At 37.8% G+C, this 24,873-nt stretch overlaps 1 protein-coding gene across 4 annotated transcripts in view; it reads left to right on the top strand.

Moving 5' to 3' along the window:
* LOC127447651 (target of Nesh-SH3-like) overlaps nt 1-24,873 on the top strand; it is a 44,932-nt gene that overhangs the window by 13,605 nt on the left and 6,454 nt on the right. The window contains exons 6-21 of one of the 4 annotated variants that reach the window (XM_051709616.1): nt 279-328; nt 919-964; nt 1,060-1,143; nt 2,298-3,494; nt 3,869-3,943; nt 4,386-4,544; nt 6,715-6,783; nt 8,291-8,332; nt 8,475-8,600; nt 9,238-9,309; nt 9,487-9,696; nt 10,556-10,661; nt 11,024-11,103; nt 16,472-16,501; nt 16,637-16,795; nt 16,894-17,016. In XM_051709616.1, the coding sequence (XP_051565576.1) occupies nt 279-328; nt 919-964; nt 1,060-1,143; nt 2,298-3,494; nt 3,869-3,943; nt 4,386-4,544; nt 6,715-6,783; nt 8,291-8,332; nt 8,475-8,600; nt 9,238-9,309; nt 9,487-9,696; nt 10,556-10,661; nt 11,024-11,103; nt 16,472-16,501; nt 16,637-16,795; nt 16,894-17,016 (2,628 nt within the window). Of the gene's footprint in view, nt 1-278; nt 329-918; nt 965-1,059; nt 1,144-2,297; nt 3,495-3,868; nt 3,944-4,385; nt 4,545-6,714; nt 6,784-8,290; nt 8,333-8,474; nt 8,601-9,219; nt 9,310-9,486; nt 9,697-10,555; nt 10,662-11,023; nt 11,104-16,471; nt 16,502-16,636; nt 16,796-16,893; nt 17,017-24,873 lie in introns of all 4 variants that reach the window. The other 3 variants (XM_051709615.1, XM_051709618.1, XM_051709617.1) reach the window with 3 other exon arrangements.

The following is a 24,873-nucleotide window of genomic DNA, read 5'->3' as shown; positions in this document are numbered from 1 at the left end:
AATGACAAATCACTCCTTTTTGTTTTTATTAGCATTTTTCATACTGTCCCAACTTTTTCGGAATTGGGGTTGTAAAATGTAATGAGTTAAACTACATTTTTGACTAAAAAGTAATTAGATTACTGTAACTAATTACTTTGTAATCAGATACACCCAACACTGAACATAACTGAGAACTCCATTATGTCTCAAGAAATATGAAAGAGCAACAATAAATGTTATACTGATTGCAAATCATCTGGAAGTGCTTCTTTAAAAGCTTTTTTGTTTTTATACAGATCAAATCATTAATGAGCCATTTGAGGAACTGAATCAAGCAAAACCTGAGGTGAGTATATAGCTGTACTGAATCTGCTTTTTTCCTGAACACGAAAGTGTCCTTTGATTCTTAGCAGAAGCCTGTTTTTGTTTTCTGGTCTCTAGTATTTTCACTCGCATCGTCATATGTTCTTAGTGGATAATGTGATGTTTAGCATACTAAATCTGTAAAAATTGCCCAAAAAAGCATGGGGTTCCATAGTGCCAATACTTTACAGAGTTACGATGAACATCATTTGACAGTGCCTCACCCGCCAAATTAGGTAGGTAGATTGAGTGGGAAGATGACATCAAGCTACGACCCGAGGTTAGTTATGTTGATATCATTAACTACTTTGTGTTGTTATGACAGCCAACAACTGCACAAGTTGAGCCTGAACTCATTTACTCTGACTAACACTTAAAATGATTGTTGTTCTTCACCTGAATCAACCGATTTGGTGGTTTTTACATTGCTTCTTATGGAGACCGGAACCAGAAAACACTCCAGTGGCAACAGAATTGTGATGCCGGTGCCTAGTGGTTTGTCAGGAAAACAGTGGATGGTTGCAAATCTTCTATTTTTTCTTACTCTCCATCTCCCTCTCTTACTCTATACAGAAGCCAGTCTTACCAGGTCGACCATCATTCTTGCCTCCAGTACCAGGTAAAAGACCTTTCTCTTTCTCCTTGAACACAGCCAATTGTAGGCCTATTAGTAATCAATTTGACATATGAAATGACTTTTTGGCCTTTTCCCAGTCTTGTACAACATTACCCAGACCAGAGCATTACCCACCCCCCTCCTCAGACAAACTGCCCTTCCAGAACCATGGAAAACTTCAGGTAAAAGCCTATAATGACACTCTCTAACATATGAAGCCAAACAGAATATATTTATTATAGTAAATTTTTTATATAAATATATGACTATTGTCCCTTCTCTCTTTCCGCGTTTTTTCTACCATATGATTTCAAACTTGCCTTGTCTAATGTCTTTTTTTTTCTTAACCAATAGTTTCCCTTCATGATATAAGAAAGTATCATTTCTAGAACTTGCCTCTTCTTACATAAATAAAGGCAACAATTCTGCCTCTCTCTGGATCCAAAACAATCAATCTGTTTTAAAACCAAGCTCTAGTTCTATACTGCTGGCTTTCTTTATAAAACAGAGAGCTTGAAATGAAGAAAACTAACCTGTTTTCTTCTCCACCTAGGTTCCTATTCCAAATATTTATGCTTCTTCCAAATGAAGATGTTAATCTTCATCAAACTTACTACTAAACAAATCAAGTACATGGTCCATCTGTACGACTTAACTGATAAAAATTGTTCATCAGTAAAACTAACTAAACATTTCCTTCCTGATCCTGCACAGTGAGGTGCCTTATGTTTTTCTTGGGCTGCTCGTACGTTTAAAGGTTTCCTGTCACATTAGTTTTCAGGATAAATGTCCTTTTTGTAAATCAAAATTCCATGTGAAAGAGATAACTTTCTGTTAAAGTGGGACAATTGGAGGAAGTATTCAGCATTGTCTTTCCCTTATGTCTCAGTATATGGGTTGGCATGAGCAGCTCAAAAAATCATGTGTGCAATAATAAAATTATTACATTTGAAATTCAACCTGAATGGCTGAATAAACCAATGACTGTAATCACTTTTCTTCTAAACAAAGAAACCATCCATGTTCATTTTTGTCCATTCTGACATGTACCACCCACTTTTCATAATCCAGGAAATTCCCAATAGATACAAATTTTTCTCACTGAATATCCTACTTTACTCAGAAATATATCACATTAAGGAAATAAATTAGGTTGCGAGATTCATATTGACTTTAACTCCTGTGACAGGAGATCTACATGCCATTTGTCATGATCAACAAATGGAAATTAATGTCTTCTTATTTCTTTCAACGTCTATTATACAAATTGTGTCTGTACTCTGTTTTTGGCAAGTGCCCTGTTTTTTGACAAAAAATTTCAAAATTCTCCCAACAGGAGCAGGGAATCCCATGGCATCTTCTATCTCTCATGATGATCTGCCCAGCTCTACCCAGGCCCTTCCTTCCACTCCCACACCGATCATCCTGCCCACACGAAAGACCACAAGCATAGTTGAACAACCCAAAAGTCAGCCCAGTACAAACAAACCAGATCGTCTCATAAAACAGCAACATATTAGCATAATCCCACAACAACCTACAACTACCCATCAACCTAGCTCGACCCTACAACAAACCAGCACTTCAGCACACAGCACAACCCAACAACAGCCCAGTACAACCCAAGAATATTCCATCAAAACACAGATCCCAACCAAAGAACAACCACATACTACCAAGCAGCAAACAATCACAACCCAGCAACAGTTTAGTGAAACAACATCTAACACCACACCAACACAAAATCCACCCACAACCAAACTGCCACTTCCCCAAATCAAACCTCAACAACACACCACAAACAAAGTCCTACCTAGCACTGTCCAGGAATATCCCAACCCCTCTAAGGAACAGGACAGCATAACTCAAGACAGTCGCCATAAAGGAGAAATTCAGCCCAGCACGCCTCGTTCACAAGGCACGTCTAAACACCAAACCATTAACACTTACCATTTCCCAAGAATTACCTCTCACTATCCATCCAGTGCAATCACACTCTCTGAACAACAGGCAAACACTAAACCACCACCAAGAACACACACATATTTGTCCACAAATGGCCATTCACCAACAACCACATCTTTGACTCCACCCATTACTTTAGCAAACAGGCACAATGATTATGTGTCACTGCAGACGACTGATGTTAGCAAACAACCAATCTTTAGTACTTGGCCAACCATCACGAAAGAATATTCTACAAATCACCTTCCTACAACTAAAGAACCACCTCTTACTGAGAATGAACAGGAACTGACTCCACACCCTATACAGCTACCCACCCCCTTTAGGTACCAGCCCAAACCCAGCACCACAACACAGCATTCCAGCACAGTTAAACAGCAAACTAGCACTGCTAAATATAACCCCAAAACTGAATCCCATGTTGCAAATCTACTTCCTAATCCTAAAGAACAGTTGCCAACCCTGAAGCCCAAAAAGTCAAAGCCTTTAACCATATTTGATGCCATTCAAAACTCCCCTGTGGCAGAGAAGGTAACAGAGTGGAAGAATCAACCAGGTGGACAAACGGGTAACTTCTCTGACATTTATCTAGGAAACAGACTAGTTCTAGTAAATTATAGTAATAGCAAGCTGGCAACCTAAAATGTATTGTTTTAAAGGTTCTTTGTTTAGTGTAAAATATATGTAATGAAACCTGTTTTGCATTAACCATGTATTGAATTGATTGGTGCCAGAAATATTACTGCCAAAAAGTTATGTAACAGTCAGAGATAATCTAAACAGGCTAGAAATTTTTGTCCATGTGCCTTTTGAGAACATTATTATCACTCATAAATAAGAAACATAAATAAGATAACCTAAAAAAGAAAACCAAGGTTAAATTAACCTGCTAATATATTCCACACTGTATGAGACTTATATAAGACTGCCTCTGTATGTCAGCAAGTTCCCAGCCAAAGGACGAACAGATTCTGTCATGGCCAACACTTACAAATGAGGCGGCCAATAGGAACCAGGGTAATGATGCTCCAAATGTATTTCTCCTAAGTGTGCTGTTTGTCACCTGTTCGTATTAACCACATAAATCCTCATTGTACACAGTAACGCCATGTTTGTTCCAATTCTGGATTACCACCAATCATCACCACCATTTCCAAATGTCATCATGCTGGCCACTTCACAAACCCAGCACTGCTCCACAATTGTCTATAAACGAGCTCTCAAATCACACCATACCATTCATTTACTTCTAAATCCACTTAATGTCCACCCCTTCCACTGTCTTGATGCTACGCACACCATTTCCTTCACCTTTCATTCTAGATCTGTTGGCTTCTGTGCTGGTGCTCTTTTTTTGAGGGTTCCAAGATTTTTCCTCATTCAGTTATCAACAGATCTGTTGCCATAACCTTTAATCATGTTCTCTTTCCCATGGCTGACTGTGTTTGTGTTTATCTAGGCAGAGGTATCTTCCGCAACTCTTCTTCTGTTTCCCGCCCCTTGGCACGCAATGTGACACAGAAACAGAGGCCTCATGCTCGTGTCCCTCCAAATCTCCCAACAAAGTTTTTCAAGCCACCCCCTGTGTATCGAAACTCCACCCTCAACAGGAAAAGGGGTATAAAAAAACCTGGCCTTCTTCTCACACAGACACAAACACTATTTTTCTTTCAAGTGGAGTCACTTAACTATCAAGTATTCCTGTCATGCATCCAATGATCTATCCAGCCATCAATCCTTTGATTCATTGATTCATTTTGTCTGTCTGAATTCTTAAGTTTGTACTGTATTTGTGTAAGCAGGGTCCAAAATTGGCACTTACCAAATGCAAAAAAATAAAGTGGAGTTACTGATTAGTTTGCCCATAATTGTTTTTCCAAATCATGAGGATGTGAGGATTTTTTTTATTTTTTATGAATCTGACATAAGTGACATGAGCAAAATCAAATAAAAGAAATGAAATTTTACCTCTACTGTTTACTGTCATATGGACACATAAAGGCTTTATACACTCACTGAGCACTTTATTAGGAACACTGTACTAATACTGGGTAGGGCCTCGCTTTGCTCTCAAAACAGCCTCAATTCTTCGTGGCATGGATTTCACAAGATTTTGGAAACATTTCTTTGAGATTCTGGTCCATGTTGACATGATTGCGTCATGCAATTTCTGCAGATTTGTCAGCTGCACATTCATGCTGTGAATCTCCTGTTTTACCACATCCCAAAGGTGTTCTGTTGGATTCAGATCTGGTGACTGGGAAGGCCACTGAAAAACAGTGAACTCATTGTCATGTTCATGAAATCAGTTTGAGATAAATTTTACTCTGTGGCATGGTGCTTTATCATGTTGGAAGTAGGTATTAGAAGATGGGTAAATTGTGGCCATGAAGGGATGCACATGGTCAGCAACAATATTCAAATAGTTGTGGCATTCAAGCGATGATTGATTGGTATTAACAGGCCCAAAGACTGCCAAGAAAACATTCCCCACACCATTACACACAAGGCAGGTTGGGTCCATGGATTCATGCTGTTGGTGCCAAATTCTGACCCTACCATCTGTGTGCCTCAGCACAAATCGAGATTCATCAGACCAGGCTAAGTTTTTCCAGTCTTTAACTGTCCAGTTTTGGTGAGGCTGTGCCTACTGCAGCCTCAGCTTTCTGTTCTTGGCTAACAGAAGTGGAAACTGTCATGGTATTCTGCTGTTGTAACCCATTTGCCTCAAGGTTCATTGTGTTGTGCATTCTGAGATGCTATTCTGCTCAATACAAATGTACAGAGTTATCTGAGTTACCGTTGCCTTTCTGTCAGCTAGCCATTCTCAGCTGACCTCTCTCAACAACAAGGCATTTCCGTAGAACTGCCGATCACTGTTTTTTGTTTTTGGCATCATTCTGAGTAAACCTGAGACTGTTGTGCATGAAAATCCCAGGAGATCAACGGTTGCAGAAATACTAAAACCAGCACGTTTGGTACCAACAATCATGCCACAGTCGAAATCACTGAGATCATGTTTTGTTCCCCATTCTGATGGTTGATCATGTGAACATCTGCATCTGCATGATTTTACTGCACTGGTACCACACGATTGGCTGATTGGATAATCGCATGAATAAGTAGGTGTACAGGTTTTCCTAATAAAGTGCTCACTGAGTGTTTATTTTTAAAGAAATAAAGAAAAATACTGTCTGGCTGGTAATTATTTTGTATATATTTATGGCTGGTAAACTTACTCAAATTACCTTGCCATTGTTAGATGTGGTAAATTGTTACTTTTAGACCCTGCAAATTTGATTATTAATGTGTATAGATCAGAGTTATTCTTCTTAGCACATTCTTAGGTTTCTGTGAAAAAGAGTGGATTTTCTATTGACTTTTTAGCAGCCTCCCATCTGACATAATTCATGTGTTAGCTACAGGGAAAACACACACACACACTAGGTCTACCTCTTCTGTCAGAACTCTGTCTCTCATCCTGTCCCCTCACTGTGTCATTTAATTCTGCATAACACCTGACTACTTCTGTGACACCTGATATTTCAACGACAACTGTACAACTAAACTGAACTATCTTTAATTTTTTTTTTTTTTTTTCATTTTAGTCAATCTATTTTTCTTTCACATCTAATTCCTGATCTCTTACCCTAACATGCCTAATCAAACACAAACATTTCAGAACATTTTTGTAATTTCTCTTGGATGCTCACATTGTATGACATGTGGTTTAGATGGCTATTGATTTGCAATTTATTTGCCTGTAACAGCCTTTTTTTGTGTGACAGTGCCCAGTGGTGAGCGTCATATAGGCCTTTGGGGGGCCAAAACTCCGAAGGAGCCCAGAAAGCATCTGGGTAAATTAATCTCACCTTTAAAGTGAGACTATGCATTATCAAACTATCTGCTTTTGTATGGTTTGTATGAAATATTGACAGTCATTTATTAGATTGGTACAAATAATCGTTAACCAAGTATGTTGTAGGACTGACAGTGCTCTTAGTTCTAGTTGACAATGCTGTCCAGAATTTGCAATAGTTTTTATTTTATAAATGGTTTTAATCTCATTATTTTAAGACACTTGCAACTCCTTCGTAGATTTAGATGTCAATAGATTACCTTAGTTTTTTCACGTATGGTGGTTGCATTATCACATGTCCATCACAATCCATGTGATGTTAGATTCAAAGATAATAATACAAAGTTGTACACCTGGTGTTGTTTTGTTTTCTTGAGGTTATAGGGCTATTTTGTGGTCACTGTCCCAGAAAACTGTGAATGCAATTGTACTTAGTGCTTGGATACAGCTTCAGCATGATGTTTGAGACAGATATTCCTGTTTGGTAGAAAACACCTCCTATGCAGAGAATGATTCCCTCACAGCTGGATTTCATGATAATTCTAGGCCAAGGAAAATATTTATGTGCTGTTCATGTCATAATGGATTTTCAGAGCTTAAGGTTCTTTGGAAAAGCATGACAAATAAGCCATTGATAAAAACTAGCCAACCACTGATGAGAACCCAGCACCCTCTCTCTTATATTCTCTGTCTTTCAGTTTCTCTAACATGCTCTCCCAATTAAAAACAACATTAAAACTGAACAACGGAGAGCCAAATCCTTATATCCTTACCCAATTGCTCATGTCATCCATCTAATACTACTTTTATAAGAAGGTCTGCAGCCCATTAAAACATTTGGCAGCCATACGATTACTTGAAGAAAGACTAATACTAAATTGTTCTCCATCTAACTTTTCTTTCAAAAATAAAAAGAGCGGATATTTTGAAAAATGCATATTGCAATAATGGGCCATTAGAGAGATGGGATGTTGGAAATAATTATGTTGTGGGATTAATTTATTGATGTGCTTTGGTCAATATAGTCCTGTACTTCTGTTCTGAGTGAGTATCCAGTGTTATAGCCATGTAGTTCTGCACTCTGTCAAAGTATTTGTCCCTCAGAGCTCTTTTGGAGAGCTTGCAGTCCTGAGAGTCTTGCCAGCATTAAAACATCCCATTTGGCTCACACATTTGACTGTGTGGACATTGGCCTGACAACATGCAGCGTTTTCTTATTCCAACTATGTGAATATTATTCAGAACATACTTTACTTTCACTTCTAAATGATGTCTGGCCTTGGATTGTAAGGATCATGTCAATTAGCTTCTTGTTTAGGCTGCTATGATTTTAAAAGTGGAAATCAGCAGGCCACAGCAGGTCCTAGCAAAATGTTGTTTGTGGTTGAATGTTTTATGTTGTGGTAAAACTTGATGTCTCACTTCACCCATTAGGATCTGTTCATATGCTTAACCAAAACTCAGTTTGTCAGGATCTCCTACTAATCTGCCCTCCTCTTTTATAGTGAAGACGAAGCTGAACCAGGCCTCAGAGACTAAAGAAAAGGGTGAGGACATTAAGATTCTGGAACAGTCTTGTTAGACTTGTAAAGAAACTTTTGTGACTGCTAACACTTTTTAACACTGACAAAATTAATGTGCCCATATTCCATGGTCAATTAATGAAACCTATACTCTGTTATTCTTTAGAAAAGGTTATTGATCTGAAGCAGGTGGACCCAGTGCTACTTCTGAAACCTCTAGCTTCTCCCACTACTGAAAAAACAGCCAATCGAGAGCCTACTCCGACAACACCACCACAATCTGCTTTTAACGGTATGCTCTAATACGAGTTTTATGATTTTTAGGTTTCTTTCACAGAGAACTACGTTGAAGACAACACACTCGATGGTGAAATAAGAATGTTTGTGTGCTTATCCGCAATTTTTTTTACAGTAATGGAAAGATGCAAAAAGATGTGTTGAAAATGGGAGTCTTGATCTTGTGGTCTTGGTTTTGAGTCCTCTCAAGACCACATAATTCTGTCTGGGCCTCCTTCTTGGGCTGGATCTGGGTTTTGTCTTATGGTCTCACACAAGACTGCAACTTATTTTCAGTGCGATAATTACTGAAAAAATGCCTCAGCAAGTAACATGATGGCTGCAATCAGTTCAGTTATTTAAAGTGGAAAGCTGGGTTATTTGACCAAAAAGTGGGTTATTTGACTGAAAAATCTGGACCTGTGTCTAGGCTTAGATATTGGTCTGGATCTGGGCCTTGAGGAGTCTAGATTTTGTCCAAGTCTTTGGGGGTTTAATCTTGGTCTTAGGGGTTCTGGTCTTGACTCCAACTCTAGCGCCAAATGGAACTACTGGGAAAACACAGCCACACGTTAATGTTTCGGAAACTGATATTCCTCAATCTCTGCCGTTTCATGTCTGTCTTTGAATCTAAGGTAGTCGTTTTGACACAGGTGATAACTCCTCTGGGTTCAGCCCTCATCCCGTATCTGAGGTGGATGCAATGGGCAAGACACGTTTCGTAGGTAAGAATGCATGCCAAAACCACTTATATATTGCACTTATAGCACTGCAAGACATTAAATGTTGAATAATTAACTCTGACCTGAAGGGACAGAGGTTCATTTGAGGAGTCTATATTGCAATTCACAGTGTTTTAAGAATGATTGTTGGACCACTGATTGGCTGTACCCTATTTACAGCACCTCACGTGATCTATAGAACCGACAAACGTCCAGAGGAGCCCTGCTCTGTTACTCACTCGCTTAGCTTCTTTCCTGATGAGGAAGTGGGATACTTGAATGTTACTGGCCCACCCAAGACCCCTCCCTCCAATCTTACTGTGGTTACAGTGGAGGGATGCCCCTCATTCATCGTCCTTGATTGGAAAAATACAGACAATGAGACTACAGGTAGATGGAGCATTTAATTAATGTCATTACTGATGCAAACATTCCTAAGTTGGATTGAACAAGATATCCGATAGTTAAAGGATTAGTTCAACTTAAAATGAAATTTCTGTCATCATTTACTGACCCTCATATTGCTTCAAACACTTATGACTTTATTTCTTCCATTGAACTCTCTCATTCAGTGAAAGCATACAATGACCAAAAATGACAAATAAGCATCATAAAAGTTTCATAAAATTAATCCATAAGTCTTCATAAGACATACGACCGCTTTGTGTGAGGAACAGACCAAAATGCAAGTTATTCACTGAAAATCTTACCCTCTGCCGTACCGGAGTTAAATTGGAGTTGAACTGTCTGAAACGCATTCCAACACCTCCGATTCCAAGAAGAAAAGAAAAAATATTCCAGTATGTGACGCATCAGAACCTGTTTCACTTTATTCACCTAGAGCGGCATGTTTTAAGCACACATGCTCTAAAATCTAATTTGTCCATGCACATATTGAAACTTGGCATGTCAAAATGCATCACACCATTCACTTTTGTATGTCGCAAAAAGCAGCTCAGCCATTCTGCAAAACATCTCCTTTTTGTGTTCCAGTGAAGAAAGTAATTTGTGTTTGGAATAGCAAATTATTATGGGGATCATGAACATAATGTTTGGAGCTCTTTAAAACTCCTTTATTTATTTTGTTTAACTTTTTTTTTTTTTTTTTAACTCAACCCACTGACGAAGAAATGAAAAGTTTAATCACTGAAAGATTTTACATATGAAATCCTAGCTAATTGTTTTTAAATAAATAACATGGGATTGGTATGTATTGTTGACTGGTTGTGTTGTTTTGTGGTCACAATAGAATATGAGGTTTCTTCCTCCACCAAGGGTCTGCATGGAGAGGAGGTGTCCATCCTGATAACAAATCAAACCCATACAGCTGTGGAAAACCTGAAACCAGAGAGCAGGTATAAACATACACACACATATAAAAGTGGCAAAATCATGGTGGGGACCACTCATTAACTACAATAATTCTTAAATTAAGCTGATTATAATTAGAACACGCTATAATGATAACCTTACCCCCTAAAACTACCTAACCACACCTTTTGCCATTTTTACATGGGATATCTGTAATTTGGTACCTTACTTTCATTGTGGGGACCACAAGGTATAGGTAGCTCCCCATAATGTATAGGTTTTTTAAAGGTTTTATAAGACCAAAAACAAGAAGACACACCCAAAGATTTTGTTTGTTTGTCTCTAAGTGTGGTTGTCAAATCAACATAATATTGAGTTCGATCAGTTTACTGCAGCTCTCTTGCAGTTATGAATTCAAAGTGACACCCAAGAACGAGCTTGGTTCAGGGCCAGCCAGTGATCCAGTCAGCTTTAATACAGAGTCGGGTAAGTGGAGGAGAAATGTTAATATTTAGTCATGTTTTAATCTGTCCATTCGCTCTTCTTTATGAATACATGGTGTATTCAGAATAGATCTAAGAAACTAAGCCAAAAAGTCCTGAGGTCAAACCACAGACTCTTCTGAAATATTGTGAAATCATCTTGCTCATTAATGCCAGAGATTTTGAGCTCTTGTTGTTCCATGTGTCATGTTTCCAATTGTATAAATAAGACAAGCTTTTGTATTGCTTTAATTTTTTAAAAAAATTTCCAACTTTTTTTTATTTATTTTTTATTCAAGTAAGAAATGGTCAATTATTCCGCTTATACCACAGTTACCACATATATTTATCTCAATAATTTTTTTTTCTCTAACCTCTTGAGACCCAAGCGTGATTGCTGTGTACATTTTCCATTTCCCTTTTTGATTTGTAACTAAAAAATGTCTAGAGCAAATAGTTTAACTAAACATTGATGTTCACATATGTGGACAGCAGGACTAAGTTGGGAAATTTTAAATAATACCAAGCTATAGAAAGTCAGATTTTTTTCATCAAATTGTTTATTATGTTTCCAGGAGTGTTGGTTATTCATGTTTTTGAGACATTACAGACAGAATTAGCATAATTAATTCTGATTCAAAGTAATGGCCAACATCATCCAATCACTACCAATCCTGTTAAAATAAAATTTAGCATGATAAATTCTGTATCTATGTACTGATTACCATTGTTCCATGTCTGCCAAAAATGTTGAGTGGTCCAAACATCATCTGCACCCTGAAACTAAACTTTGTTACGGATTTTAGAAGTGAATGGACTTAGCTGCAAAGAAAGATATAGTATGCTCTCTTGCTCCCTATTTAGTGAATGACTTAACCTCCAGTGTGCTGTCTGTCTGCACTGGTCTCAGAACAGTTTGAAAAGCACCTTATTTTCATCCTAACTCCATATAAAGCCTCTGAAAGCTAAATTTTTCAGCTTTTGGATGAACCTGTTGATTCTTAACCCTAAAACAGGCAACGTGCACTACAAGATACATACTCTTTAGTTTCTTATAGGGGGTATGAGAAAGAGTTTCTCACACAATCTTGTTATCATTTATCATAGATAGGTCTGTTTTGAGTATGTGGGTCACATGACTTCGTTAAAATTTTCTGTGATCGTTATGTCAGCCTGACCTAAAACCAACATGGTGCAGGACATGCTGACTTTGTGATAATTAATTATATATTAATCTTACTTTTCTTCAGTAAAATAAATAAATAAATAAATAAAACTGCTAATATATAATATATTAATTGTAAACATTGTCTTAAGATGTGGAAGCAGAAAATTAAGTCATATGTTGTTCATGCTTTTATTTAGCACATTTTGAAGTGTGCATATCCCCTGAGATATGTTGCCAGATTAAGGGAAGAAAAAGGGTTAATCCACAATATTACACATACACATTTATTACACTTACATGTCACACTTTGTATTAGGTGGTCTTAACTACTGTGTACTAACATTAAATACATACAAGACTATGTATTTACTGTGTAACTACATGTTGCTCTGCAAAATTCCCACATTTGCTGCTACTGAGGTTGAGGTGCGGGTAGGTTTAGGAGTAAAGGTGGGTTAGAGTTAGAATTAGGAGTTAGAGTTAGGTTTTGGGATAAGGGTTGGGTTAGGGTTAGGGGTAAAGTTAACAGTGTAACTACAAATGTAATTAAATGCAAGTACTTTTAATGTAATTACAATGCAACAACATGTTTGTTAACATGTTAACAGTGTAACTACAAATGTAATTAAATGCAAGTACTTTTAATGTAATTACAATGCAACAACATGTTTGTACATAATAAGTACATTGTATCGAATGTCAAAGTACATAGTAGTTAAGGCCACCTAAAATAAAGTGGGTCCCACTTACACATGACATACATGCAACCTTAAATGTAAACTTTTCTCAGTTTTGTTACACACAGTGCTGGGTAGTAACTGATTACATGTAATCTGTATTATGTAATCAGATTACAAAATCAAGTACTTGTAATTGGAATAAATTACATTAAAAAAAATTCTGATTCAGACTACAGTTACTTTTTTATGGATTATATGATTACATATTAAGAAGGCAACGACAGTAAATTGTTAATTTATTGATCACTCTAACCATTCTCTTTATTCAGTCTTTTGCATTCTTCATTCTAAATCAGCATACTGCTGATATACCTAGTAACGTCATTGCTGTTGATTTTATGGTCACTAATTTATGTTCATTTTATAATAATTTTATGTTGATATTGTGACCAATTAATGTTTTATGCACTTAAAATTAACTTGAAGTCTCAGTGTTTTGAATTATGAACTTTGGCCATGCACTGTCATTGCTGTTAGATTTAATGTTTATTGTATGTTCATTCATGAACTGTTTAATGCACTTTTTAAAAATGTCATAAGGATTTCTTTTTGTGAGGCTCTTTAAGTTTGTCATAAAGAATGGAATACATTTTCTTATTGTACTTTTATGTTAAAATGATACAAGATTTTCCTACTCAAATGCATGACATCAAATAAAATAGAATTAGGTTGGAAGTAATCCAAAAGTAATCAGATTATTGTTACTGATTTCATTTTTTTTGTCATGGAATTTGTAATCAGTATTTGATTGCAATCACAAGTAATCTGCCCAGCACTGGTTACACACAGACACACACACACACACACACACACACACACACACACACACACACACACACACACACACACGTATGTTTTAAAATAAGTGGGGAAGTCGGAAACGTATCATTTTTTGCATCAAATAAAATACAGAAATATTGATGACTTTAACTTTTTTGTACCTTAATAGGGCAATGTATCCTGGGAGATCCAACTCATAAAATCCAAAGTATATCAAATATATCAAAAATTCCTTTGGATATGTTTTACTTTATTCCAAATGATATAAAAAGTGACATGAAATTATTTTTTGCTAATAATTTTCCACTCTTGCCTGTTTTAGGTTTAATGTGAAAATGCACAGTAAATATAGGAATGCATTTACTAATATTAATGAATAGAACCATATTGTACAGTGATAACAAAATAAAATATTACACAATGTATATTAAAATGAAGTGAAATAACCCACAGATTTGTTTTGTTTTTTCAACTTTTGAGGGAATAATGTCCCACAATACACATGTGTACATCATGTTTATCATCGCGCTAGCAAGCAAAGAATAAATACATTTTTTAAAGCAGCATATCACACGAAACTAGAGACGCTGCTCTTTAAACCCAAACAGGTTTCAATGAAAAACAAACATAGAGAGGTTTCTTACCAGAGGCACTTTTGTTGGTTCTGCGTCCGTAAATGTACTGAAATCAACGCCATGCTGTTGTGTCACATGACTCGATGCATCAGAATTTTAACCCGTAAATGACAGTCTTAAGTGTTGTGAACAGTATTCAGTCAGTTTAAATTCATTTAAATTATGCATTGCGTATAGTGAAGCCAAAATATAACGTACATGCATGTATAAACAGGGTCGTACGAGGTTGAAACAGTTGTGTGTAACACTTTATTACGCCACCAAGGAAAGGAATAGTTCACCCCCAAAAGAAAATTCTGTGATCATTTATACACCCTAGTGTCATTTCAATCCTGTTGAAAACCCATAAATAATATTTCTTAGATCATTTGAGTAATTTCTCAGAAATGTCATCGCTGTGGCGAAGACACTGAACAATTTGAAGAAACTGGTATAATGTCAGGCAGGTCAAGGTAACTTGAGAGCTAAAGATCAAGCTTACAGGTGTGCGAAAATGGCAATGAACTGTTCCTGAAATGTCTATGTATAATTATCACACAAACATTACTGTCAGTAGTAAGATTAATGTACCTAATGTTAAACTAATAGTTTCATTATGTTTCTGTGTCCATTGCCGTCATTCAGGTAAAACTGCAAAACAGGGGCCCTGTAAGGCTGCCAAGTAATAATAAAAACCATAAGGATACTGACACACAAGCTCTGGAAAATTGTACATTATGATAGTTAAGACAACCAAGGGGAATTTTTGGGGATTTTAGAATTTAACAGAAATAAGCACCAAAACACTCTGTTTTACTATGTTAAGGCCTTAAGTGGATTTTTGTACCTGAATATCATATGGTCTGACTTTTATTTCAGGGAAATGTACCTTTGAAGATTACAGATGGTTATGTCTTTGGATCAACATAATTCATGTACTGTATGTAGTTTTATTGAAGCTATAAAAAAATCATTTGATCATTTGATCATTCAAAATAATGTGCAATTGTTGCAAAAGAATGGAAAAAATAATTATAAAGACAATCCCTAAAATAGTTTCACATTAGCTCAGAAGTCACTTCCCAGTGCTGTTGTCCACAGACCCAATGAAATGGTTTGTGTTCTGTGTTAATGGGTGCTTCTTATTTCTTAAATTGTGCATCCTCGTTTCCTTGACTGTGACCCAGAAACCAATCGAAGTCCGCCATCATGAAGGTAGTATAAATTCTTTAAATGCACCACGAGGAGGTGAGGATCGTGGACAGAGAGTCTTTTTTGTCAAAGCACCTGACGCACCCATAAATTCTCCTCCCTCTTCACATCTGGCACTACAGTTTTAATTCATGTTTCACTTTTGTTGTATAAATAAATCATAATTGTCACATACTTAAACAATGCATCTTGATTTATTAGGATTAGGTAATGCAGCTGCGAAATAACGGCACTCTGAAGTGATGCTTGAGTGAACAACGACATTCAATTTTACAAATACATCTTGCTTCGATTGCTCCATCCTCGTTTCCTTTCCTTGCATCCTTTCTTCTTTTCCTAAGAGGGAGGAGATAGGAAGTGAGGAAAGGATGCAAGGAAAGAAAATGAGGATGCACAGTTTTAGAAATGAGAAGCATCCTATGTATTTCCTATTGAAACAGGAAGTGGGACATACCAAAGGGCTGATCCAAATAGCCAAAACCAAGATGTGTTGCTTGCTATTAATAATCGGTTGAAGGTGGTATTAGGGGAATGGGAGATTCTCATTCTATAGAGTTATTGTTCTATTTTATTGGACAAACATTTGTACTCTCTAGCATACATAACAAGTCACCAATATTTTTGGTCCATTTTCTTAGAAGAGAAAGGCTGTGAATAAAAAATAAAAAAATAAATAAAAAAAAATACATTAAAAAAATTATCTACTAAAGGTTTATTTTGTATTTCATTTTGTCTCAAAGACATGGACTAAAAGCCACAATACTTAGATTTAGATTCCATGGGAAACATAACTGTATATGTCAGATTGACAGAATGCATTACTGTTAGGGTGACATCATGTTTTTCTCTGTATTGCAGCTGATCCTCGTGTGAGTGAGGTCCCTACTGGTAAGTGCTCTATAAATCTTGAACAAACAATAAAAAAATGCTAAGAAACAATATCTGCCATCTAACAATATCTATAATACAGTATATACATATCAATAGTGTAGAAGTTTATCTGATCTGTATTGGCTCTCGCAGGTAAAACTGCCATCTGGTCATCATTTCCATTCAAGTCAGACTCGTACTCCGAGTGCAACGGGAGGCAGTTCATAAAGCGAACCTGGTACCGCAAATTTGTGGGTATCCAGTTGTGCAACTCTCTTAGATATAAGATCTACCTGAGTGACTCTCTCACTGGTCAGTATCTTTACCATTTACAGACTCAGACCAGTTATTTATACACCAACTTCTGCAGCATTACTCAATTTCCCTTGTTTTATCATTTTTGTCTCTAGGGAAGTTCTACAACATAGGAGATCAGACAGGGTATGGGGAGGACCACTGTCAGTTTGTTGACTCGTTCCTAGATGGACGAACCGGTGGTCCTCTTTCACCAGAACAGTTACCACCCAAACAAGGTTTTTAACAAGAGCATTTATAAAAAAAAAAAAAAAAAAAATAAAAAAAAACATACACACAATATCACACTAGTGCCCCGTTTACACCTGATATTAAGATCCATCTCGGGTGAGCCAATCACAAGTGGTCAGGCAAGACAATCCGTGTATCTTCCGTTCATTTCATATCCGTTTTGAAATCAAAAAACGGAAAATGAAAAGACAACTTGTCTTTTTATTTAGCAGTTATTTGCTTTGGTAAATTATTTACTAAAGTTTTTTCCCTTTCTAAAAAATGCATTATGCATTCGTAAAATTAAGTTTGAGAAAAAAGACCTTAATACTGTAAATTTTGTAAATTAGATTTTTCCAATTTTCTGTAACTCATCTGTAGGCTATTATTTCCCGAAATGTCCACGGTAGTTCACGTAAAGGCTAATGAGGATTGATGCTTTTAACCTACTTTATTTTCTGCTGTTCCTGTGAGGATCAAAGATGCTGGAACTTAGTTTTATATGGGGATGTGGGAAAAGGTACTAATTACGAGACTCCCTGATTTTAATCCTGTGCGAATTGTTCATGTCAGTAATTTTTACGAACTGCACATTCACACACCAGTGAAGATTATCTCGTTGACTATTTTACCTGCAATAAAACGCCCTGTAAAAATAACCCCTAATGTGCAAACTGACATGCTGGTAAAAAGCCACTGAATCTGCACTGTCCAACCTGTGAACCCTTTAACTTTTGTTGTTTCTCGAGTTATTCATGTGCCTGAAGTGGATGTTGGCGAAGAGAACACAATAGAAACTGTAAAACGCACTTCACTTCAGATGAACTTCAGATAATGCTGGCTGTTGCATTTGGACTGATGCATGCTTTTCTCAAGCATTTTATGCATGAAAATTGTGAAGATACACAAGCATGTAAGATTGTGATTTGGCCCCGCATTTCAGTACATATTTTGCAGAGGGACAAATATAATGTGAATGGATTGTCCATATTTTTATTAAAAAGTGTAATATAGGATTTCAGGCTCGCTAATATCACCAGTTTTGTTATATTTTGCCAGATATTCCAATCAGTTTCTTCTAATAATCCCAGATGCAGTATATGATAATTGTTTAAATCTCCTCCATAATTAATGCACTGCAATACATTTTCTGATCGGTCAGTTATGTGGTGACAATGTGTAAATGCAGAAGACACACCCATCTCTGTGATTTCTGCAGACATCGCTTAGTCACTTTATCAAAGATAATTATTAATTATTAAAATCAATAGAACATTGGTTTGAATCAATGTTAGCTTTTTTAATCCTTGAAATCAACAATTATCAAAGATAATCATTAATTGTTAACATCGATGAAACATTGATTAAAATTAACACTAGCTTATTGATCCTTCAAATTCAACAATCATCAAAGATAATTATCAATGATCAAAAATCAATAGAATATTAATAAGGATTAATATTGCCGGAGCACCACCCTGGAATCAGGGACTAATAACCAGATAGTATAACAGTCTCAATATTAGATCGTTCTCTTAGGAAAATCGACATCCGAATATTGATTTTCGAAAAGAAACAATGAAGGCTTGAATCCGAGCACTGACATCCCGTCAGCATTTGACACAGGTGTATGCAAAACAAACCAAAACACTTCTCTTTGAAATATAACAAAGTTTATTTATGCAGTAATATCAATTAATAATTAATACAATGCAGTCAATAAACTTCCGACTACAAACTACAAACTAAACAGTGATACGATTAGATATGGTAAACAAAATAATCCTATAACACATGAGGGTGTGTGTGTGTGTGAGAGAGAGAGAGAGAGAGTGTGTGTGTGTGTATGTGTAAGGAGGGATGCACACAAAATGGCGGACGTGACTCTCGTGGAGAGTATGTCACGCGAGCCTTCCGGCCAGAGAATATGGCCGCGAATGTGGGCAGAGAGAAACCAGTCAATGGCGCCTACCAGTTTACCGCGTGTCTCCGCTTATACGATAACTTAGGGACAAAGCTGAGCTTTTTCACGAAGTTATCTACTAGCCAAAAGTGTGTGCGAGAATGTTTGTGAGGGGTCGCATGTGTGTGGTTAGTACGAGAGAGAGAGAAAGTAAAGTGACAGCCCCAAAGCCGATTTCGCGATCGTGGGAGAGAAAGCAGCTGCTAGTTATCACTCAGAGGCGCGGTGGTTGGCTCGTAATCAGTGTGCCGGTCTCACCTGCGATGGCGGAAATGCACAACAGTCCAATGTGGTTGGACTACAACACAGCAGATCTCATTCATGATAATTAAATACCTTGAGTATTAGCTGCAATGAGCGGACTCGGCGGTCCGTAAACTGTACAAGCAATAACCTTGATACACAAGAATAACACACTATAATATTCTATCTCTGCCCAGATGTAAACCTCTTACTTGAATCGCATGAGGATGCAGCTAGTATGTGTGTTCATCCGTCCTTTAACTCCGACTTGGTTCCTCAAGGCTTGGGTGATGACGGAAGGCCGTTTTCTCGCTCTGTCAGCGGGCGGAACAGCTGCTGATTCTCGGCGGACTGGCGGAGAAATCAGCGATGTCGACTTGATTGAAGATGGAAGAGAAATCTTTTCTCTCTTCACTTCTGCAGGCAAACGGATGTAGATGCGGATTGCTCAGCGGTCTCCTTCACATCCGTTCATTCAGTGGAACACAGAGTAATCTCAACTCGTCCAGCGAGATGGAGATTGTATGGCCACAGTTTCAAGTCGGACGTTACTTCCTTGTGCCACGAGGCTACACCTGAGAGCACCGATGAGCTGCATCTACACACGGCGAGCAAAGTTGCTGGAAGCAAATCCTGGAAGCAGCTCAGAGTTATTTCTACTCCCGATGACATCATGGTTTAGGGCCGTTCTGTTGTGTGCCTCATCCAATAGGAGTTGAGAGTTCGATCCTTTAGTGAGCAAGGCTTTATAGGATTTGAAGTCTGTTATGGACTCCCTTTGTTTGATTTTGGCACGGTTTTATATCAGTAAGATTTATGACTTTGTATGTGGTCAGGCTTTTACGACTGTTAGGCCTGCCTTTGTCTTCTATCTGAATATATGAGGCCCAACACACTGAAGCTGTTTCAGAAAGCATTGGGATTTATGGCATCCTGCTTTAGCACCATGGACAGCTTCTGCGTTTTAACAATGAGGTGTCGTGCTGGTGCAAGTCAGAAATAGCGAACTGTTATGTCCTGGTTTGCACAGACAATATGACAGTTGTTGCATAAATAAACCACCAAGGCAGAATTCAGGAGACTTTATCCTCAAACTGTACTGAGGATTTGGGAAGTATTCGGCAAAGCAGAAATCGATCTATTTGCCTCAGTGGAGAATACCCACTGTCCCCTCTGGTACTCGAAGTTCCAAGCCCCGCAGGGAGTGGGCCCAATGGCACACAAATGGCTGGCGAAATGCAAATATGCGTTTCCCCCGGTATGCCTGATTCACTCTGTCATATGTAAAGTCAGAGAGGACAAGGAAACGATTCTATTAGTTGCACCGAAATGGCCCAACCAGCCATGGTTTTCCAGAATGATAGAGATGCTTTACAGCTCGCCATGGGAAATATCGCTGAGGAGGGATCTCCTCTCTCAGGCACAAGACACAATCTGGCATCCCCAGCCCCAGATGTGGAACTTGCATGTGTCGCCCCTGAACGGAGCGCACTAGACGTGCCAGAACTGACGTGTTCAGTCATGAACACCATTTTACAGGCCAGAGCACCATCCATGAGACGCCTCTACGTGCTAAAATGGAAGGTGTTCACCGATTGGTGTCTCTCACTTGGCAAAGACCCAGAAAACTGCCCCATACATGAAATTCTCATATTTCTTCAAGAGCGATTAGATGCAGAACTCACCCCATCAACGCTCAAAGTGTGTCAAATCAAATCATTTTTATTTGTATAGCGCCTTTCACAACACACATCGTTTCAAAGCAGCTTTACAGAAGATCATGCATTAACAGAAAATTAAACTGTAATATCTATAATGCCTTAGAGTCATCATTGTGTCGTTTGATAAAATACTATTGTGAATTGTGTTTAAAAATAAGTAATTAAATAATAATTGTATTTATAACCCCAGTGAGCAAGCAGAAGGTGACTGTGGCAAGGAACACAAAACTCCATAAAATGTTGGTTAATGGAGAAAAATAACCTTGGGAGAAACCCGGCTCACTGTAGGGGCCAGTTCCCCCCTGGCTAACATCATGATTATAATGCCAATATTACTTATGTATAGTGCAAGTCATGGTTTAAAATTATTAAACTAAGTAAGTGTTAAGGGTCAGTGTTTAAACAAAGATTTTGTATGAACTGTAAGATTAATGACTAATGTCTTTGAAGTCCATCCTGGATTAACTGCAGAAGTTCACATAGATGCAATTGTCCTTGTTAGTTGGCTGATGAAGGGTTTTGTTGGCAATTAATTGATAGTCTATGTATGCCATTTCAAGAGTGTAGTCCATCATTAGACTGAGGTGATGTAGGTAGATCAGTTAGGTGCATCGCAGTTCAACCTGGCCGGTAATTTTGGTGAGGTCTATCCTAAATCCAAGGTTCAGGCAATGGCATATGAAGTATCTCATGTCTTATGGTTGGTGTTGGCATCAGTTCATCCTCTGAAGTCCAACATAATAGACTGAAGTGATGTTTGGCTGGCACCAGCTGCTATTAGTCATCATCACTCAGCGACACGTAGCAGTGGAGTCCCAACACGAAGCAGGAATGGAGCTGGATCCAGTCGGTTCTGGTGACCTCAGGATAGGAGTCCCGAGGTTGAGACAGGGAAACAATAAATAATATTAGCATAGATGCCATTCAATTTATTGCAGAGTTATAGATCACGATCAGTGTTTCTGGTTTCTGGTTCCGGCAGACCTAAGTAAAGCAGCCTTTAGTCTAGACTTAAACTGAGTGAGTGTGTCTGCATCTCGAACAGTGTTAGGGAGATTATTCCATAGTTTAGAAGCCAAATATGAAAAGGATCTACCTCCTTTTGTGGATTTTGATACTCTAGGAACTATTAACAGGCCAGAATTTTGCGATTGTAGTGAACATGATGGAATATAGCGTCATAGAAGGTGACTTAAGTACTGCGGAGCTAGACCATTTAAAGCTTTGTACGTAGTTAACAGAATTTTAAAATTAATACGAAATTTAACAGGTAGCCAATGAAACAACGATAAAATGGGGCTAATATATATGCTTACATTTCTTGGTTCTAGTCAGCACTCTGACTGCTGCATTTTGAACCAACTGAAGTTTATTTATTGATCTTGCTGGACATCCTCCCAGTAATACATTACAATAATCTAGTCTTGAGGTCATGAACGCATGAATTAGTTTTTCGGCATCAGAGACAGAGAGCATGTGTCGTAATTTAGCAATATTTCTTAGGTGGAAGAATGCTGTTCTACAAAAATTGGTAATTTGATTTTCAAAGGACAGCTTGGTATCAAATATAACACATAAGTTCTTCGCTGTTGAAGAGGATGTAACAGTACATTCATTGAGAGTCAAATTATATTTTAGCTGCTTATTTTTAGAGGTTTTTGGTCCAATCATTAGTACCTCTGTTTTGTTGGAATTGAGTAGAAGGAAATTTCTGGCCATCCAATCTTTGATTTCATTGATACACTGCTAATTTGGAGAATTGTGAAATCTCATCAGGTTTTGAAGAAATATAAAGTTGGGTATCATCGGCATAACAGTGGAAACTTATTCCACGAGTCCTGATAATATCTCCCAGGGGAAGCATATACAAGGAGAAAAGCAGAGGCCCTAAAACTGATCCCTGTGGCACTCCATACTTTACTTTTGTTTGGTTTGACAATTCCTCATTTACATAGACAAAAAAAGTCAGAAAAAAGAAAAAAGTAATTTGTAACTCTGATAAGTGCAGTCTCTGTACGGTGATGAGCCATAAATCCTGACTGAAATTGTTCATATATACTATTTCTCTGTAGAAATGAACATATTTGGGAGGATACTACCTTTTCTAGTAGTTTCGACATAAACGGAAGATTTGAAATTGGTCTATAATTAGCCAGTTCTCCAGGATCAAGTTGTGGCTTCTTAATAAGTGGTTTGATAACTGCTATTTTAAAGTTTCTTGGGACATGTCCTAAAGATAGCAAGGGTAAAAGACAGAGATTTTTTATTTATATCTGACGGTGTCACATTAAGCATTATTAGTTCAAAAGACTTACATTCCTGTTCTCCGAGTAACACCAAAAACTTCAATGTAAATTGTAGCAACACCTCCTCCTCGACCCTTCAGATGAGGCTCATGTTTATAACAATAACCTGGGGGAGTAGATTCATTTAAACTAATATATTCATCCGGTTTAAGCCAGGTTTCAGTCAAACAGAGCACATACAAACTATGATCTGTAATTATTAAATTTACAATTAGTGCTTTGGTAGAAAGAGATCTAATGTTTAGTAGCCATACAAAATATGATGTTTATCTTTATTTATTTTTGTTTTGTTCAAGTTTGCCCTTAACACAATTTGTTGTAAATTATTTAGTGAGAGTTTTGTGTTTGATAGTTCGGGGAACAGACACAGTCTCTATGTGATATCTAGGTGATACAGTCTCTATGTGCTGTAGTTTATGTGGCCTGTGTGACGTCTCAATGCAGCTAGCAGACGTTCGGATTAACCAGTTTGTCTGCTTACTGACATGGGCCTCAGTTAATCAAATATTAGCATTATTAAGACTATGAGCCAAATTACTAGAGAGGAGAGCAGAACCTTCCCTGGAGGGATGGAGTCCGTCTCTCTTTAGCAGGTCAGTTCTACCCCAAAAACTCTTCCAATTGTCTATAAATCCTATTCTATTCTCCAGACACCACTCAGACATCCAGCCATTCAGTGACATTAATCTACTATAAACCTTGTCACCACGATGAGCAGGGAGGGGGCCAGAGCATATTACAGTGTCTGACATAGTTTTTGCAAATTCACACACCTCTTTAACATTATCTCTAGAGATTTCTGACTGGCAAAGCCGGACATCATTAGTGCAGACATGAATAACAATTTTAGAAAATTTACGTTTAGCATTAGCCAGCACTTGTAAATTTGATCTGATGTCAGACTCTCTGTCACCTGAAATGCATTTAACAATAGAGGCTGGAATCTCTATTTCCACATTCCTCACAATAGAATCACCAATTCTTTCAACATGATTCTCAGTGGGTGAATCACTGAGTGGGGAGAATCGATTGGAAACCCTAACAGGAACGGGACAGTGATGTCGCTTTGCTAAGCGAGTGTGCCACCGAGACGTCACCCAAACGCCCTGCTGCGGGGCCTCAAAAGTGTGTGTATTGCTCTCTGTACTGCCCGTATCTGAAACAGTATCTTCCGGCTTCTCTTTCTCACTGACCTCCACTAGTATTCGGATGCGTGTCTCTAACTCATTAACCTTCTCCGTCAGCCTGACTAATTCCTTACATTTATCACATGTGAATCCCTCACTGCTGACAGAAGAAGCTATTGTATACATGTGACATGCAATGCAGGAAGAAATAACATGAGAGGATGCCATGACTTACCGCAATTGATTGTTGTTGTTGCTGAGCGGTGAGGGTTTGAGATCGATGTGAATCCCTCATGCAATTGTTTGTTGTTATGGTTGTTCTTGATAAGCGGTGCTTTGAGATCGATGTAATAATCCGTGTAACACAGAGGAGAAAAACAGGTGTGTGCTGTATAATGCACCCAGTTTAATCACGATAAAAATAGAAAGCTGATGCACGTGGAAAATGCATGCAGTTGAATCGCGATAAAAGAATAATGTGGGGGAAACCCGATGCGCGCTGAAA

The sequence above is a fragment of the Myxocyprinus asiaticus genome, chromosome 10 (assembly GCF_019703515.2).
Source record: "Myxocyprinus asiaticus isolate MX2 ecotype Aquarium Trade chromosome 10, UBuf_Myxa_2, whole genome shotgun sequence".
NCBI classification, from domain to species: Eukaryota; Metazoa; Chordata; class Actinopteri; order Cypriniformes; family Catostomidae; genus Myxocyprinus; species Myxocyprinus asiaticus.
This window is presented reverse-complemented; position numbering and strand designations above follow the sequence as displayed.